The 20,861-nt window shown below is 38.3% G+C and overlaps 1 protein-coding gene across 2 annotated transcripts in view; it reads right to left on the reverse strand.

The window, feature by feature from the left end:
- dnai1.2 (dynein, axonemal, intermediate chain 1, paralog 2) overlaps positions 1-20,861 on the reverse strand; it is a 346,056-nt gene that overhangs the window by 181,873 nt on the left and 143,322 nt on the right. For both annotated transcript variants that reach the window (XM_039759139.1, XM_039759138.1), the window contains one exon: positions 5,878-6,000. In XM_039759139.1, the coding sequence (XP_039615073.1) occupies positions 5,878-6,000 (123 nt within the window). The remainder of the gene's footprint in view (positions 1-5,877; positions 6,001-20,861) is intronic.

The following is a 20,861-nucleotide window of genomic DNA, read 5'->3' on the forward strand; positions in this document are numbered from 1 at the left end:
GACCATTACGCGTAGAATTTCGAATAAAACCTGCCCAACTTTTGTAAGGAAGCTGTAAGGAATGAACCTGCCAAATTTCAGCCTTCCACCCACACGGGAAGTTGGAGAATTAGTGATGAGTGAGTGAGTGAGTGAGTGAGTGAGTGAGTGAGTGAGTAAGTGAATGAGTGAGTGAGTGAGTGAGTGAGGGCTTTGCCTTTTATTAGTATAGATATACACATCTACATATATACATATATATACACATATCAACATATATATACACATACATATACATACATACACACACACATATACATAGATACATACATACATACAGATAAATATACATATATATACACACATACACATACATACATACACACACACACACACACACACACATATATATATATATATATATATACACAAAGACACATATATACAGATCTACATATATATATATATCTACATATATATATTTATATATATATATATCTATCTACATATATATATCTATCTACATATATATATATATTTATAAATATCTACATATATATATATATATTGTGAACTTGGACCCGGACACACACAGACGGACAACATAGTTTCACCCAACACACCGTTTATTTACAATATTTACAAATTTAACGCGGCTCACAAACCCCAGTGCCTCTTGCACGATTCCCCAATGTCCAGGCCACACAGTTTCTCTGCCTTTTCTCGACCGCCTCCGTCCCTCTCCAGTTCTGTCCTCTTCCACCCACATCCACTCATGACTGGAGGGAGGCGGCACCTTTTATAGGAACCCGGATGGGCTCCAGCTGCTTCCAGGCAATCTCCATGGACACACCCCGTGTGGGGAAGTGCCGGCTGCGCACCCGGAAGCCGCCTGGGTGTCCCCTGTCGTCTTCCCCACGGCACTTCCTGGTGTGGCGGAAGTGCCGGGCTCCTGGGATAATCAGGCACTGGGGCGCCGCCTGGCAGTGGCCACGGGTCCCTACAGGGCTGGGCTTCCAAGCCCTCTACCCGAGGCCTCCAGTATAACCAGGAAGGACGCCCCCTCTCGGTCTGGAGGAGGCACAAGCCCTCCTCTGGTCCTTCTGAGCATCCCGGCCAGGCTCCAGCCCCAGCCAGGGACCACATGGGATATACCGGCATCGGGGCGCTGCCTGGCGGTGGCCACGGGTCCCTACAGGGCTGGGCTTCCAAGCCTTTTACCCAAGGCCCCCAACATAACCAGGACGGACGCCCCCTCTCGGTCTGGAGGAGGCACGGGGACCACAATATATATATATATATATATATATATATATATATATATATATATATATATATATATACACATACATACTGTATATATCTACATATATACAGTATCTATACTAATAAAAGGCAAAGCCCTCACTCACTCACTCACTCACTCACTGACTCATCACTAATTCTCCAACTTCCCGTGTGGGTGGAAGGCTGAAATTTGGCAGGTTCATTCCTTACAGCATCCTTACAAAAGTTGGGCAGGTTTTATATCGAAATTCTACGTAATGGTCATAACTGGAAGCTGTTTTCTCCATTTACTGTAATGGAGATGAGCTTGAAAGCCGTGGGGCGGAGTTTCGTGTGACATCATCACGCCTCCCACGTAATCACGCAGTACATAGAAAACCAGGAAGACCTCAAAAAGCGCTGAAGAAAACATGCATTATATAATTGAGAAGGCAGCGAAACAATAAGAAGCGAGCGAGTTATATATACAACCATATTCATGAGTTCTGCTACTTCGGAAACAAAGCACGATGTAAACCTACACTTTAAATTAAGTTCATAGACAGGCTGCGCTGGCGTTTGTAATTTAGTGCCTGCCCATATAAGGCCGTCCGTCAGCGGCAATCCAATAGCAAACTCCACTAAATATTCACGGGTGAAGGACTGTGCTTATGGAGAGGAAGATGAGATGGTCAGGGTGGTGTTTGACACAAACTCAGCGAAACTGAGAGAAAGTTTTAAGTGCCAGGACTAAGGTAAAATTAAACACAGCCATGGACATAGCACGAGATGGCACCAGCACAGCTGGGAACCTTCGATGCATGTACACCGAGCGGCTCACGTGAACTGGCAGTGCACAGATAAAAGCAACAGTTCCAAAGAGCTGAACAAAAATTACACAATTGAAAAGGCAGCAAAAATATGAAGCGCCTGATACATACAAGCATATTCATAAATCCAACTACTGCGGAAACAAAGCACACGTTGGAAAAAGTCAATGTCCCGCTAAAGGAAGACAGTGTAAAAAACCGTGCATGCAGTGTGTCAGGTCTCAGATAAAGAAGAAGACGAGCTGTTTATTGATGCAGTAAGAAACGAATCGATGAATGAAACCTGTCATCTTTACAACGATTGACAAACACGGAATGTAACTTGAACACAACACATCCTACAAATACGAACCTGATTGAAAGAAATAATGATAATCAAATCCTTGATGACAGCAACACTCAGTAACACTCACAAAACAAATACTGTATATTGACAGTCATGTTACGTTATTTTTAAAATGTTCCCTTTTCTTTTCTAGCTTTTTAACACACTACTCTCGCTGCGATACGCGGGTATATATATATATATGTATATATATATCCCGATCTACATACTCGAATAATGGATACTTTATTCGCCATCAATGATTGTTTTGGTAAAGCCATACTCAGTGTATTCATTAGATGAACGGTAAAAAGTAAGAGCGAGGGAGGATGACTTATTGAGGCATGCAGGCTGTAGTGCGTCAACTCTATCTGAATTGCGCGATCACATTTGAAAAAATATATCTTTTCAAGTTCTATTTAGTCCATATGTGTCAAACTCAAGGGCGCGGGCCACATCCGCCCGGCGTGTAATTATATCCGCCCGAGATCATTTTATATACTGTATTATTGTTATTAATGGCCCGGTATATGAAGCGCTGGTAACACAATAAACTACAGATCCCATAATGCAGCGCTTCAGCTGCCTTGCGAACACTTACGCGTTAATCAAGTCTAGCTTATGATGCTGCAAGTTATTGCGAAGCTAGCTCACACGATGCTGAAGAGAAAAGTTGATTCTGAAAATAGAGCCTTTAAAACCGATGGGAGGCTGAGTATATGTTTACTGAACCCGTGTGTCTCATTTGTGGAGCTAATGTGGCTGTAATTACAGAATTTAATCTAAGACGGCACTATGAGACAAAACATCAGGGTAACCTGAATGCAATGCAGAAGATACAGAAAGCAGAATAATTAAATAAGAATCTGACACTTCAGCGGACGTTTTACCGTGCACAATCACAAAGTGATTTCAAGTGAAGCTGCTTTTATGGGAGACACAAATGCACCAGTGCACCTTGCCCCACTTTCCCTGTTGCCAAGTAATGTTAAACCAAGTCGTCACTACGGTGTTCCCAAATACGCACTTTGCTGATAAACTGAGTGCGCACTGAGTTTGCACGGCGCTTTGGTGACTTTGAAGAACAAAAAGTCCGTCTACATGCGGCTCGAACCTTGTGCATGTTTGGTAGCACATATCTGTGTGAGAAGCTCTTCTCAGTGATAAAGACTAACAAAACAGCACACAGGAGTCGCCTCACTGATGAGCACCTGCAATCCATCCTGAGAATCTCCACAACACAGAACCTCACACCAAACAGAAACGAACCTGTTGCCAAAAAAGATGCCAGGCGTCCAGCTCTAAAATGACATATGAGCAAAGACAACTGAATGATTTGATTTGTTATTGCTGAAAGGAACACATTTTATTTATATTTCCAGGTTTTGTTATGCAGCATGTTCATATTTGAATTTGTATAATTTTGACAGGATATATTTTTATGGAGAGCAAAATCTTTTGGGATATTTAAAATCTAAGTTTATTTTTATATAAAATTACATAAGAGTAAAGAAATTTGAATGTTTGTTCTTTTAACGTTTACTTTATTTCTAACTTGTATAATTTAGACAGGATATATTTTTATGGAGAGCAAAATATTATAAGTTGTTTAAGGTTTGAGTTGATTTATTCAGAATAATATTCCTGTCTGTTTTACCATTCCTACCAAAGATATTTCTGTCGACTAAATAAAAATTCCTTCTATTTAAAATTTAAATAGAACTTGAACAATAACGATAGTTCATAATATCCACGCAGACTTACACGTAAGAGCGGAGTCATCCGTTTTAACAAGCAGCGTATTGCACTGATCTGAAATAGCTGTGTGTGTATATATGTAGATATGTATGTATATGTATATATATGTTTATATATGTGTGTGTGTATGTATATATATATATGTATTTGTGTGTATATATGTGTGTGTATGTATGTATGTGTGTATGTATATGTATGTGTATATATGTAGATATATATATATGTATGACAACAACACTCATCACTCACAACAGTGACAAAACAATTACATTGACAATCATGTTACGTTATTTTCAAAATGTTTCCTTTTCTTTTTCATTGCTTCTTTAACACACTACTTCTCCGCTGCGAAGCGCGGGTATTTTGCTAGTATACTGTATATAGCAAAATCCCCGCGTATACCACGTTGTCAGTTCAGCACTCTGATTGTAATATGACCAACCTGTGCACTGAGACTACTTTTGAGAATGCAACGTATAGTTTTGTCCAGGAGGAAAGCAATGTTGCCTCAAATCAATGGCAACCTTTTGTGGATTGTGTCCCTGAGACTTATTAATTGTCATCGCAAAGCAGAGCCTTACTGGAAATTTGAGGCATTTGAATTGAAATGGGAGACCAGAGGGTATAATGGGGATGCGAGGAATAAATACATTGAGCGTGGAGAAACTCTAGAGACAGCGTGTGTATTAACTTGTGGATTTTTCTGTGAGTATTTGGTGGCAGCGTGACAAAGTTGCTTCCGCAAGACCGCGTTAGCTGTGGAGCTCAGCTCAGAGCACATTTTTTTCCCACCTTGTCAATTGTGTAATGCGTTTTTTTAACAGGTTTGATGCATGGAAGTGATCACTCGTACTGTGGTCAGTCAGTTCACGTGAGCTGCTCTCTTGTGTGATGTTGCTATGTCCACGGCTTTATTTAATGTTAGCTAAGACCCGGCACTTAAAAGTTTCTCGCTACAGCAATTTTAACTCCGTTACAAAGTGATCCAAAGTCTCGTTTATACCTTGTGTCTTCTCATTAAACTTGTATCTGGCGAATAAAGTATTCAGCGTTTTTCTTCAGCGCTTTGGGAGTTCACGTGATTACGTGGGAAGCGTAATGATGTCACACGCAGCTCCGCCCCCCACGTCCATCGAGCTAACGTCCATTACAGTATATCGAGAAAAATAGGTTCCAGTTATGACCATTACGCGTAGAATTTCGAAATGAAACCCAGCCTAAGTAAGCTGTAAGGAATGAGAATGCCAAATTTCAGCCTTCTACCTACACAGGAAGTTGGAGAATTAGTGATGAGTGAGTCAGTGAGTGAGGACTTTGCCTTTTATTAGTATAGATTCCCAAAAAACTTGTTTTTTTATATTGACAGATCACACATTAAAATTCTTCATTCTTGCCTGTTCTGAGGCGGTGGGGAGGATGGTACAGCAGGCTGCTTGCTGTTTGGGCTTATTGACACATTTAGAAAACAAAAGACACTGACAGAGAGGTGTGAAGGGATTTAAGGTGGGCCGGAATTACAAGCTTTTTCGTTGGCTCTGGTAATTCTAGTGTTAAGTGTATACAAATATAAACATACACATAAAAGTTTCTTTTGATAGGACAGCACAAATATTTCCATCACCTTATTCTAATTTATTGGAAAACTTTTCCTTACAAATTAATTTTCATATAACACAGTATAAATAAAAGGCACCGAGTCCTACTTTTGTCAGATCTTACCCTTAGAGGGTTGTTATGTGTCTGAGAGGCTCTCTCACTAAAGTTGAACTGATTAGTTAGTTTTTGTTCTTTCTTGCCTCTGGTACCTTTATCCTCACTCTCTCCTTTCTCTTCGTCTGGACCCTGAAAGAGAAAAAAACAACATATTATGCAGTCATTCTTGATAAATAATGAAGTGGAAGCACTTTTCAAAGTAATAATTAATCTCTACCATTATTTACTTTTATTTACTTGGCAGAATTTGAAAAGGGGCTTTTTCAACATTTAGTGCTTAGAACATTAAATGAGACCTCAATTTTATACAAATATTTATAAAGTGTACATGTACCATTAAAACAAAAGATAGCAGGCTGCATTTAACTAAATAGCGTCTCCAATTCAGGTTATCTAACACAATTTAACATTCCCAAACAATTCAGGACTGTAGGTAGTCAGAGACTATTCTAATAGAACTAAGTGCAAGGCAGAAAGCAGCCCATCAGAGAGCCCACTCACATGGGGTTAATTCATAATACCCATTTAATCTACCAGCTTGTCTTTATGAATGTGAAAGGGAAACTGAAGCATCCAGAGTTAAAAAAACAATACACAAACCCAGGAGAATGTGTGAACTCCACAACGACAACAACATACATCTTTGACACCAGAGTAATTGGCAGGAAAATCTACATAGACCAAGATGGAACTTGTAAGCCGACATAATAACTTGATCATAAGTTTCAAACTCAAGATGCCGACCTATGACACAGCAAAGCTAAGTACTCTGCCACCATTCCACCCCGATTTCACAAACATTTACTAAGAAAAATATATTTTTACCGTTTTAGAATAAATGGAAGACTCAAGATTTCATTAGTCTTTATTATTATTGACCTCTTATGGAACAGCCATCAGAAGTGTGTCTGTGCAGAGAGTGTCAACCTTGTCAAAGAGATTTACTTAACTCTGCATGTGACATTCATGTCTCTGGTGACTCTTCCTATGAAGTCAGTAGACAGATTGGAAGATCATGGGGGTCAAGAGATCGCTGGAAAGGTATGTATGGTGCTCTCAAATATCTATGCAAAAGGATGAAGCTCCAAGTCTTTAGAGTCCTGGGGACTCATGCATAACGCTGTGCATAGAATTTGCACGAAAACATGGAGTACACAAAAAGCAATGTGAGTAAGCACAAAAAATCCAGATGCATAAATCTGTGCATACGCCAACTTCTACATTTTTCCGCTCCATAAATCCCAGTCTGTGTGAAATGTAACTCTCGTGCACACGCCTGCCGCCCCTCCCAGACTCCTCCCACAATTACGCCTCTTTGAATATGCAAATCAAAATAAATAGCCCCTTATGTTTTGCGTTCTGTGAAAAGACAATGGCAAAAGAATGGGGGAAAAAGAAGAATTTCAGTGAATACCAAGTAGAGGCAAGGAGAAACTTTAAGCAGTGATATAAACAACAAAAGGAAGTTGATTGAGTAACAGAGTGGCGGAGAAATTTGAAAGTTCAAGTTCAGAAAGTTGCAAAGTGCCAGAAAAAAATAAGAAGTGGTCAGATATCAAAATCGCCGTGAAAAGGCAAGTCGTAGCCCACTGTCTGAGTGTCATATAGAAGCGTATTAGGGTACAGAAAAAGGAAAATAAAATAGGAACAAAGTTGAAAAAAAGTCCAAATGTCAACTTTAATCTCGAAATTTCCACTTTAATCATGTGGTTTATATTGTCATTAAAGTAGAACGTCATAAACTTCAACTTAAAATCATTTACTTTACTAGTTTCTCAAATCCCATTGTAACTAATCAAATGGGATTCAAATCAAATGCTTCAAATTGTATATGTTCTTCAATGTAGTCTATGTGTGTGAATCACTACATGCTTCTTAAACGGTCCTTCTCTTCCACCGACAGGAAACAGAATAAATTACATTCATAATATTACAGCTCTCTGAATAATTTAAATATTAAGATGTATACTTGATATCATTTTCATAATGATAGGAATTAAACCATGTATTAAACATGGGGACATGGTGGCACAGTATTAGCGATGAGCTGGCGCACTGTCCAAGATTGTTCCTGCCTCCCGCAAGATGATTGCTGTGCCGTGTGCGACCCTCGATGAAGTACTTTATTACAGCAGTACTGTGTCTGTCAAACATACTAACCAATTCCTGTCCTATCTTTTCTTTCTCTAAGTAACCAATCGCCACACAATCAGCTCTGTAATAGATGGCAAGCCATCTGTAAGCTTAGAATGCCGATTCTTCAAAACTTTTATTGAACATTAAAATATCTTTCTGGTACATTTTTAATTATTCCATCCAGCTATCCATCTTGGGTTTCACCAATCCCAGCAAGCATACAGCACGAGGCAGGAAAAATCCCTGCCAGTTCGTCACTACCGCTGTCCACAGTGTCCTCACATGTTTAATTATTAACAATATACATTATTTTAATGAATTTTAAAATCTGTATATTGTAATAAATATGTCACTGCATTTCATCTTAAAAATGATTACAAGAGCTCCAAGAAGATAACGCTTGGAAATCTAAATGGACTTAGAAGACAGTCCTCATCATATGTGAATACAGTATGTGCTTTATAAAGTGGCTCAGGTTGTGCAATATTATAACTATAGTGTAAGTTTACGGTGAGGTACGAACACTTGATGGACTGATTCAGTGCGTTTAGAGCTCTTGGTATGAAACTGTTTCTGAAGCACCAGGTACCTACAGGAAAGGCTCTGAAGCATTTGCTGAATGGAAAAAGTTCATATAGACTGTGCGCATGGCAGAGGCAGCGTGAGCTAAATGCTGTATCCCGATAATCCGATTAGCTGCTGTAGTGCTGTGATTCCACACTCAGATACAGTGGGTTAATACTCAGAGTGGTGAGCTGACAGTGACAACACCAGAGGTAGGTAGAGTAGCCAAAAATGTACTCAAGTAAGAGTAGAGTTACTTCAAAATAATATTACTTAAGTAGAAGTAAAAAGTAGTCATCCAAAAAATTACTCAACTAAGAGTACTGAGTAACTGTTTGATCATAATACATTATTTCTTTTTTAGAAACTAGGGGGCTTCGGTCACCAACTCCCATTTTTGTTTTTCCAGATACACAATTTTAAGATTTTTTTTTCTTTGAATTGTTGCTATTTTATTAGTTTCACTTTTATTTCAGAACTTCTGTAAAATCAATATTTGGAATCTTTCGAATCCCAGTGTGCTGAATCATTTTAATGAGATCAGTGAAACGTGTTTAATGACTTTGTACCATAATTTAGGATAGGTTTCTCTGTTTGGAATTTCAGCACAGACAAAACGATCTACATCATCAGTTAATAATTTCTTTTGCAAAGTAATCAATAAATGCATATGAGGTAAACTCCGTTTTTGAAATTCTCTTGACTTAAACTTCAAAGCCTTACAATATTTACATATTTCTGACATATCACTTATGTCCATATATTCGATCTCTATTCGCATTTTTGTTATTTCTCCAAGTAATAATTTCTCTTTCTTTGTGCTAATGCAATGTTTACTATGTTTATTTTGGCACTGTTGTTTTTTTCTGCTTTCATATTATGTATCATGCTCTGCATGTGTTTCTATGAGTCTTTTGAATTCCAGTTTTCATTATCTTTAACCTGCTCTGCATGTGTTTTGCTCCTTGTTTTTTAAACTCTTTTTGACATTTTACTTTGTTTTCTACTCTGTCTTTAATTTCAGACCTCGCTTTATCCTGCTTTTGTTTCAATGACACCTGGTCCATGGTAATTACTTTCCCTTTTTTGAGTAATAATTTCCATTTGTTTGCGCTACTGCGATCTTTGCTTTCATTTTTTAAAACTTTCTAATTTTCCTACTTTCATATTCTTTAACTTTCTCCAAATGTTTATCACATCATTTTTTTTTTGACCCTTTTGAATTCCACTGCTTTCATAATCTCTAACCTGCTCTGCATGTGTATAGCGCCAAAGTCTGGATTGGACATGCTTTTTTTAATTCCACTTGTTCTGGGTTGATAATTACTTTCCTTATTTTCTGAATTTGCACCTAGATTATTCTTTTTCTTTTTTGTCTCTCCAACACTTTTCAGTCTGTTTTCTCCATGCTGCTTTCTTCTTCGCTTAGTTCAATCAATCAATCAACATTTATTTATATAGCACATATTCATACAAAAAAATGTAGCTCAAAGTGATTTACAAAATGAATAGAAAAATAGAAGACACAATAAAAGATAAACATAAGTCAACATTAATTAACATAGAATAAGAGTAAGGTCCGATGGCCAGGGTGGACAGAAAAAACAAAGAAAAACTCCAAAGGCTGGAGAAAAAAATAAATTAAAAAATATTTATTATATTATATATAATATTTATTATTATAATATTTATATTATATATAATATTTATTATAGTTGTCTAAGTTTCATTTATAACATATTGTCCTTGTATGCTTTATATGCGCTGAGAGCCCTGGATCTGTGTGTGCTCAAAGCCAAAACATGACTGAGTGTTTGACTGAGTGTGTTCCTCACCGTGTTGTTATTTGGTTGTAAGTAGGGCGTATCTTGCAAGAATCTCATGTTCTACATCATCGCGAGACAATCTCTTAGCACAAAGTCTCATGTTTAAAGTCCACGAGAGACGCACCATGGCCAATCTCTTTAGTCTCGAGGGTCTTTTAAGTGTCTTCCGTGATCTTATAAGATGACGTATCGTCACCCTACTGTTTCTCTCCAGGATTTTTTTTTATAATAGAGAGATGTAATAAGACAGACAAAAATATAAAATAATGTGCAAATTCTGCTATTTCCAAATAACAAAATAAAAAATGAGTAAAAATAAATAACGTCTTTACAAAATAAAGATGCACAAATAACACAAAGTTCCAATTCTCAGTTTCTCACAACAAAGCTTTTGAAGGCAATACCTACAGTAGGTAACATGTATGTTTGAACAGTGCAAACTACTTACAGTGACAAGATATGCTGTACACTGACAGTATAATACTGCATATTCACTTGCCCTCCAAAAAGCACAATAGAAAATAACATTAGCACAAGGCAGCTTGTGCACGTACAAGAAGTCTCACTTTACCTTGATTGTCTATGCCTGTGCATGTTTGGTTAAAAAGTGCTAGTTCTTCATTCAGTAAAGTCATGTTTAAGCTTCAGTAGGAGTTGGCTCTCAAGGTTCCTGCAGTGAAGCTTTGACTGTTTAGTAGTGAACAGGAGCCCTGTATGACTAAAAAGTCTCTCACAGGCTGCAGACGCAGGAAGTTTGTGTGTGGTCATATGACTGCGTGGCTACGTCTGATTAGTGAAATGGAGTCATGTGATTATTGTTGCTACGTCTGATTGATGAAACGGAGCATGTGATTATTTTTGCTATGTCTGATTGGTGAAACAGTCATGCAGTAGATTCACTAGCGACTTCTCTCTGAGTAAAATATAGTGTATAAAATGTGTAAATAGAAAAAAGTAGCAAGTCGAGTGTTACCCAATGTGGCGGAGTAAGCATAGCGTTTCTTCTTCATAAATGTACTCAAGTAAAAGTAAAAAAGTATGGTGCTGTAAAACTACTCATAGAAGTACAATTTTTTTTAAAAGTTACTCAAGTAAATGTAACTCGTTACTACCCACCTCTGGACAACAATAAAGCAGCTATTGTATTTGATAAAGCCGCATCAGGGATGTGAATCTAAAAAATAAAGGGAAACCATGGAACAGTAGCACTGCTTTGATGCTGCTGGGTGCCGCCAGTTTGCAAACCGAGCGGAGAAATTGCATACGTAATGGATTGACCTGGTGTGAAAATGTGCGTGGCTTTACACCAAGTTTAGTTTTTATACACTGTGATGTGAGCGTGGAAACGGACGTATGTACCATTTATACAGTGCATCCGGAAAGTATTCACAGCGCATAACTTTTTCCACATTTTTTTATGTTACAGCCTTATTCCAAAATGGATTAAATTCATTTTTTTCCTCAGAATTCTACACACAATACCCCATAATGGCAATGTGAAAAAAGTTTACTTGAGATTTTAGCAAATTTATTAAAAATAAAAAAATTGAGAAAGCAAATGTACATAAGTATTCACAGCCTTTGCCATGAAGCTCAAAATTGAGCTCAGGTGCATCCTGTTTCCCCTGATCATCCTTGAGATGTTTCTGCAGCTTAATTGGAGTCCACCTGTGGTAAATTCAGTTGATTGGACATGATTTGGAAAGGCACACACCTGTCTATATAAGGTTCCACAGTTGACAGTTCATGTCAGAGCACAAACCAAGCATGAAGTCAAAGGAATTGTCTGTAGACCTCCGAGACAGGATTGTCTCGAGGCACAAATCTGGGGAAGGTTACAGAAAAATTTCTGCTGCTTTTAAGGTCCCAATGAGCACAGTGGCCTCCATCATATGTAAGTGGAAGAAGTCTGAAACCACCAGGACTCTTCCTAGAGCTGGCCGGCCATCTAAACTGAGCGATCGGGAGAGAAGGGCCTTAGTCAGGGAGGTGACCAAGAACCCGATGGTCACTCTGTCAGAGCTCCAGAGGTCCTCTGTGGAGAGAGGAGAACCTTTCAGAAGGACAACCATCTCTACAGCTATCCACCAATCAGGCCTGTATGGTAGAGATGGAAGCCACAGATGGAAGCCACTCCTTAGTAAAAGGCACATGGCAGCCCGTCTGGAGTTTGCCAAAAGGCACCTGAAGGACTCTCAGACCATGAGAAACAAAATTCTCTGGTCTGATGAGACAAAGATTGAACTCTGGTGTGAATGCCAGGTGTCACGTTTGGAGGAAACCAGGCACTGCTCATCATCAGGCCAATACCATCCCCTACAGTAAAGCATGGTGGTGGCAGCATCATGCTGTGAGGATGTTTTCAGCGGCAGGAACTGGGAGACTAGTCAGGATAAAGGGAAACATGACTGCAGCAATGTACAGAGACATCCTGGATGAAAACCTGGTCCAGAGCGCTCTTGACCTCAGGCAGGGGTAACGGTTCATCTTTCAGCAGGACAACGACCCTAAGCACACAGCCAAGATATCAAAGGAGTGGCTTCAGGACAACTCTGTGAAAGTCCTTGAGTGGCCCAGCCTGAGCCCAGACTTGAATCCGATTGAACATCTCTGGAAAGATCTTAAAATGGCTGTGCACCGACGCTTCCCATCCAACCTGATGGAGCTTGAGAGGTGCTGCAAAGAAGAATGGGCGAAACTGGCCAAGGATAGGTGTGCCAAGCTTGTGGCATCATATTCAAAAAGACTTGAGGCTGTAATTGCTGCCAAAGGTGCAGTGACAAAGTATTGAGCAAAGGCTGTGAATACTTATGTACATGTGATTTCTCAGTTTTTTTATTTTTAATAAATTTGTAAAAACCTCAAGTAAACTTTTTTAACGTTGTCATTATGGGGTGTTGTGTGTAGAATTCTGAGGGAAAAAATTAATTTAATCAATTTTGGAATAAGGCTCTAACATAACAAAATGTGGAAAAAGTGATGTGCTGTGAATACTTTCCGGATGCACTGTATATTAGGTCCCTAGTGCTTCATGTCTTTCTGTATGGTTGTGAGAAATGGATGCTATCCAGTGACCTGAGATGAAGACCGGACTCCTTTGGTACTGCTAGTTTGACTTTGTGTCTAATGAGCGGTTGCTCACAGAGTCCTGAATGAGACAAATTTCCTGCATTGTGAGGGAGTGTCAGTTACGGCACAACCGCCATGTGGTGTGATTCCCTGAGGGAGAACCGGCTCGCAGGATCCTTTTTGTTGAAGACCGGAGTGGTTGGACCAGGCCAAGGGAACACCCATATAACAGCTGGTTGTGGCAGACAGATGGCCATTTCCTGAGGGTAAGACTGGACCACGTGTTTGCCTGGGGGGTTCCCAACCAGGATCTAGAGCTGTTTCATCGACCTATTTCTAACCTGCCTTTCTTAAGTAAAATCCTAGAAAAGGCAGTCATTATGCAGCTAAATGACAACCTCAATAAACATGCTATTCTTGATAAGTTTTAGTCAGGTTTCAGAACAAATCACAGTACAGAAACTGCACTTGTTAAAGTAGTAAATGACTTGTGGGTAAATGCAGACAGAAGCTGTTTATCTGTTCTCATCCTCTTAGATCTGAGTGCCGCATTTGATAACACTGATCACAAGGGTTGGGCCTCTCTGGCAGTGTCTTAAATTGGTTTGAGTACTACCTGGCAGGTAGAAAATTCTTTGTTAGTTGTGCTAATTATAACTCAAAGACACATGGCAAAAATGAATATAATGAAATTATTAGAAATAAACTTGATGCAATAGGATTTGGGGCAACTATTGACTCTGACCTGAATTTTAAATCACATATTAATCACATTATTAGGACAGCTTTTTCTCACTTAAGAAATATAGCAAAAGTTAGACCACATTTATCTATTGTGACCTCTTATAACATTGCAAGATGCTGAGAAATTATTTCACGCTTTTGTTTGTAGTTGGCTAGACTACAGTAACGCAGTCCTCTCGGGGCTACCCAAAAAAGACATCAATCGATTGCAACTAGTGCAGAATGCAGCTGCTAGAATCTTAACTAGGAAAAGAAAATCTGAACACATCTCTCCAGTTTTGAAGTCACTACATTGATTACCTGTGTCATTTAGAATTGACTTTAAAATACTGCTTAAGGTTTACAAAGCCTTAAATAATCTAGCTCCATCCTATATTTCAGAATGTCTTTCACCTTACACTCCAAATTGTAACCGTAGATCTTCAAATGAGTGTCTGCTTATTATTCCAAGAGCTAAACTTAAAAGAAGTGGTGAGGCAGCCTTCTGCTGTTATGCACCTAAAATCTGGAATAGCTTGCCAATAGGAAAGATTTTATTTTATTTTCCAGCTGTCTGGAGTGTTTTTTTTTTTTGTTTTTTCTGTTCTTCCTGGCCATTGGACCTTACTTTTATTCTATGTTAATTAGTGTTCACTAATTTTATTTTCTTATTTATTTTGTCTTTTTTGTCTTTCTTCATCATGTAAAGCACTTTGAGCTACATCATTTGCATGAAAATATGCTATATAAATAAATGTTGGTGTTGTTGTGGGTGCAGCATCGCACTGCACCAGTGCATGCTCCCCAACCTGACCTGACCTGATTGTGATCGAGTTCAGGAAGAACAAGGTTTCTTTAACTCTGGTCTTCATCTAAGGAATAGAATTTAAGTGTTCTGTCACAGAATAAAAGATGGCAAAGAAGAAAAATGCACTATATTTTGAAATGTCAGACTGAAGAACGAGCCGTACTCAGTTGTAAAACAGCATAGCCAAGCCCACCTGTTTTTTTAAGCCCACACTTCACTTAACTTATAAAATTTGTGGTAAATATTATTCTATCTCGGTTCACTGTTGCCCGGCATTTCCAAAAAACTTAGCCCTTCACAAAAAGTATGTGCTGATCACTGCCTAAATGTCATCTTCTGGCAGCTGCTAGTGAGTAAGAACAACTAATGAGCTCACCTAAATTCCAATGAAGTTAGGAGGACAATTAATAAAACACTTTTACTGAGATAAATGAGTGTCCTGGTCTAGAAATGGTATTAATCTCCTTAGGCGACTAGGCTCCAAGCAGCAATTCAATGACACAGCCATAAGAAAGGTTAGGTGGAAGATTTCCCACAAAAAGATTTCTGTTTATTGTAAACATCCAAAAAAAACTCATAAAAGGAGAGAAACTCATTTATTTAAAACACAGGAAGTGAAATAGAATGATTTGCAAAAATGACTCAACTGAACAATATCTTTCAAGTGCTACTCTCTTATAGAATTTTTGTCAGTGACCAGCAGTAACAGGGAAAGAGGGAATAATATTCAAGAAAACAATGCAGAGCCTCAACTTTAACATTTAAAGGAGTTTAAGTGTGCTGTTGAAATATCTTCCCAAGTGGACTGCCATTGACAGCCACAAGGTTGTATTTTTAGGGTATTGGTAGTAATTACAAGTCATTTGTAAGTTGTGAGCTAGTAACATTTTCTGCAGACCTGAATCAATAAGTGCCTTTGATACATGGTTATTCACTATTAGTTAGTTAGTTAGTAGTTTATTTATGTAGCACCCTTCACAGACAAAAGGTCACAGAGAGACGAACAACAAATACAGTACAAATACAGTTACAACAAAACCAATAGAAATAATAAATAAACAAATAGGAACTATACTGCCCTGAATAAATGCCTGTTTAAAAAGAAATGTTTTTAGTTGTTTTTTAAAAGAATCAACAGACTCAACTGCACGCAGACTATAAGGCAGGCTATTCCATAGTCTTGGTGCCACAGACTGAAAGACACAATCCCCATGGGTTTTTAGCGTAGTGTATGGGACAACTAAAAGACCCTGTTGCCCAGATCTAAGAGTCCGACAAGCTGTATAGCGTTGGAGCAGACTGGTTAGGTACTCAGGAGCTTGTCCATGCAAAGCTCTGAAAGTATGTACCAGAACTTTAAAATTAATTCTATAAAACACTGGGAGCCAGTGCAGTGTGTGCAGAATGAGAGTGATATGATCACTCTGGCTAGCGAGAGTTAGGAGCCTGGCAGCTGCATTTTGGACTAACTGAAGACGTGAGAAAGAGGACTTGCTCAAACCCATATACAGAGCATTACAGTAAACAAGTTGCGAGGAAATAAAAGAATGAACGTGAATGTCCAATTCTGACTTTGAAACAGCATTTCTTAGTTTAGAAAGATTTCTTAAATCAAAGAAACACGAGCAACTGACTGATCTTACATATTCATCAAGCATCAGGGACTGGTCAAAAATAACACCAACGTTACGTAAACTTGTCTTAATAAAAGGAGAAACAGAAGATAATTTTAAACTAATCTCAGAATGAAAAACAGGATGAGCAACAATTAGTACCTCAGTCTTACCTGAATTCAACAGCAGGTAATTACTACTGAGCCAGTCATTAACCTGAGACAGACAATCAACCAATGTGACCAAAGTATTAACTTGGTTAGGTTTAGAATAAAATTTTTGCAACAGTGGTTGAATTACAGCATGTTTAAAATATGATGTAAACATACCAGATCTCAAGGATCAATTTATGATATTCAAAAGGCACGGACCTATACAACTCAAACACTTTAACATTAATGACGTTGGCAACAGGTCAGAAGGACAATGATGAAGGTTTCATCTTCTTTAGCATGTCGGAAAGATCAGAAAGTGAAACTTCTGAGAACACAAAAGACTCAGAACATGAGTGAATGAGATCACTAGGTAAGACAGCTGGAACAGTATTATCCGGAACAACATTAACCTTGCCAATAAAAAATGTAAGAAAATTATCATAGCCACTATTAGAAAAAACATGAGTAAAAGATTGAGATGGAAAAATAATACTATTAATAATATCAAATAGCACTTTGAGATTATGCTTGTGCATCTGAATAAGATTTGAAAAATACCATGTTCTAGCATTCCTAACCAAAGAATTAAAAGAAGTAAGTAAATCCTTTAAGTGAGAACGATGAACTTCCAGATTTGACTTCCATAGGTGCTCAGCTATTTCACAGGAACGCCTGATATTACGAATGATGTCATTCATCCAAGGAACTGAGTGGGTAACTCTCAACTGAAAACCCTCCACCTGCGTCCTTGACTCAATACCAACAAGGTTTGTCAAGGAAGTTTCAGGCGTGCTAATTGATAATATTCTTGACATAGTAAATTTGTTATTAAATACGGGGGTCTTTCCAGACTGTCTTAAGACTGCTGTAGTTAAACCCCTGCTCAAGAAAAATAATCTTGATCCCTCTGCTTTTGAAAATTTTAGACCCATATCTAACCTGCTCTTCTTAAGTAAAATTCTAGAGAAGGCAGTCATTTTGCAATTAAATGACCACCTCAATAAACATGCTATTCTTGATAAATTTCAGTCAGGTTTCAGAACAAATCACAGCATAGAAACTGCACTCGTTAAAGTAGTAAATGACTTGCGGGTATATGCAGACAGAAGCCATTTATCTGTTCTCATCCTCTTAGATCTGAGTGCCGCATTTGATACCATTGATCACAATATTCTTAGAAATCACCTTAGTCAATGGGTGGGCCTCTCTGGCAGTGTCTTAAATTGGTTTGAATCCTACCTGGCATGCAGAAAATTCTTTGTGAGTTGTGGTAATCACATCTCAATGACACATAATATTCTATATGGTGTTCCACAAGGCTCTATCCTGGGTCCGCTGCTCTTCTCAATCTATACGCTTCCATTAGGTCAAATTATCTCAGGTTACAACGTGAGCTGCCACAGCTATGCTGATGACACTCAGCTGTACTTATCAATAGCACCTGATGACACCGACTCTCTCAATTCACTAACACAATGTCTTACTGGTATTTCTGAATGGATGAATAGTAATTTTCTCAAACTAAATAAAGAGAAAACTGAAATTTTAGTGATTGGTAATAATGGATTCAATGAGGTTATCAGAAATAAACTTGATGCATTAGGATTAAAAGTTAAGACGGAAGTAAAAAACTTAGGGGTAACTGTTGACTGTAATCTGAATTTTAAATCGCATATTCATCAGACCACTAGGACAGCATTTTTTCACTTAAGAAACATAGCAAAAGTTAGACCTTTTATGTCATTGAAAGATGCTGAGAAATTAATTCACGCTTTTGTTTTCAGTCGACTAGATTACTCTAACGCACTCCTCTCTGGACTACCCAAAAAAGACATAAATCATCTGCAACTAGTGCAGAATGCAGCTGCTAGAATCCTAACTAGGAAAAGAAAATCCGAGCACATCTCTCCAGTTTTGATGTCACTACACTGGTTACCTGTGTCATTCAGGATTGACTTTAAACTTCTGCTTATGGTTTATAAAGCCTTAAATAATCTCGCTCCATCTTATATATCGGAATGTCTGTCACCCTATATCCCAAATTGTAACCTTAGATCCTCAAATGAGTGTCTCCTTAGAATTCCAAAAGCTAAACGTAAAAGAAGTGGTGAGGCGGCCTTCTACTGTTATGCACCCAAAATCTGGAATAGACTGCCTATAGGAATTCGGCAGGCTAATACAGTAGAGCACTTTAAAACACTGCTGAAAACATATTACTTTAACATGGCCTTCTCCTAACTTCACTTTAACTTAATCCTCATACTCTGTATGTTCAATTCATCATAATAACTATTCATGGTGGCTCTAAAATCCGTACTGACCCCTACTCTCTCTTCTGTTTCTTTTTCCGGTTTCTTTGTGGTGGCGGCTTGCATCACCACCACCTACTCAAAGCATCATGATGCTCCAACAATGATGGACTGAAAGCCAGAAGTCTACGTGACCATTATCATCAAATCCTTCCGTGAGAACCCTAAATACAAAGAGGACTGTTTCATTTATGTTAGGTAGAATGCCCAGAGGGGACTGGGCAGTCTCATGGTCTGGAATCCCTGCAGATTTTTTTTTTTCCAGCTGTCTGGAGTTTTTTTTTTTGTTTTTTCTGTCCACCCTGGCCATCGGACCGTACTTATTCTATGTTAATTAATGTTGACTTATTTTATTTTTTACTGTGTCTTTTATTTTTCTACTCTTCATTTTGTAAAGCACTTTGAGCTACATTTTTTGTATGAAAATGTGCTATATAAATAAATGTTGTTGTTGTTGTAACAGATCGCTGCCTGATTTTAAGAAGAACAATCTTATTCAAAATATTAGTACAATGGTCATTAAAACATTAAACAGCTAACTGAACATTATCAACATTACTGCCGGCATCAGATGCCACAAACAAATCAACAAACTTATTAATCCTTAATTCATTAATGAAACCGGTATGCTTAGAGTTAACACAATGTGACAACTCTAAATTTGAAGAAAAGTCAAACAAAAACAACTTAAGCTCACTAAAGGTTACATTACAAATTGTAACATCATTCAAGGTAACTACATATGAAAAAAATAAATCCAATGTATGCCTCCCACTATGGGTAGGGCCAACAACTTGTACAAAATTAAAAGAGTCGGTGATACACAAAAATTCAGAAGCCACACTACATGAAATATCATCCACATATATGTTAAAGTCACCAAGCATCATTATTCTATCCAGCTTAATAATGGTAGATACAAAATCTTGAAAATCAGCAAGAAAAGGACTAATCACACCAGGTGAAAAATAAACTAAAATACAATATACTGGGGTTACACGCCCAACTTTAACAATCTGAAGTTCAAAGGTCTTATATGAAATGGTAGGAACAGAATGACATAAAAATAGCTTCTTAAAAACCATGGCGGTCCCATCTCCACGGCCAGAGTGCCACAGTGTGCTAATGAAAGGAGCAGTCCTCAGGGCACAATTCCATCAGATTATTAAAATCAGAATCACATTGCCAAGTCTCCGTCAGGAACATGAAATCCAAATAATGACTAGTAAAAAAGTCATTCAAAATAAATGACTTGTTTGTGATAGAGTGTGCTTTAATCAGTGCTATCTTAGCTGGCAGAGTCATAAAAACAGCAGCTGTCAAAGTAGCATTTGCTGGAATACGAGAGATAGTACGGAGCAATTCGGATTACTTCCTCGGCGAACTCTGTGTCTTGGATGGAGTGTGGGATGCAACACGTTAGGTAATCCAGGTAGAACAGGTCTGAAGCACGCTGACCTGCTCCGGTAATCCTCAGATAAAGATGGAAGATCCACACCAGAAACACAGCGTTACAGACGCCGAAACCTCGCATTCACACCTGCCCTCTTTCCACATTTCCTCCGATGAGCCCGCAAGGTTAACTCAGGCGCTGCTAACCAACAGTGGGGAAAAGCCGCTGAACAACACAGCATTCACAAAAGGGGGAGAAAAAAGGTATAGTCGTAATGCTGAGAAAAATTTTCCATTGCTGATCTAACGTTGATCAATGAAATGCGACCACTAATACGGCTGGAAAACCACGTATGACTAGTGTCACAAAAAACACAAAAATATTCCACAGCCGC

Source organism: Polypterus senegalus, chromosome 7 (assembly GCF_016835505.1).
Source record: "Polypterus senegalus isolate Bchr_013 chromosome 7, ASM1683550v1, whole genome shotgun sequence".
In the NCBI taxonomy this organism is placed as follows: domain Eukaryota; kingdom Metazoa; phylum Chordata; class Cladistia; order Polypteriformes; family Polypteridae; genus Polypterus; species Polypterus senegalus.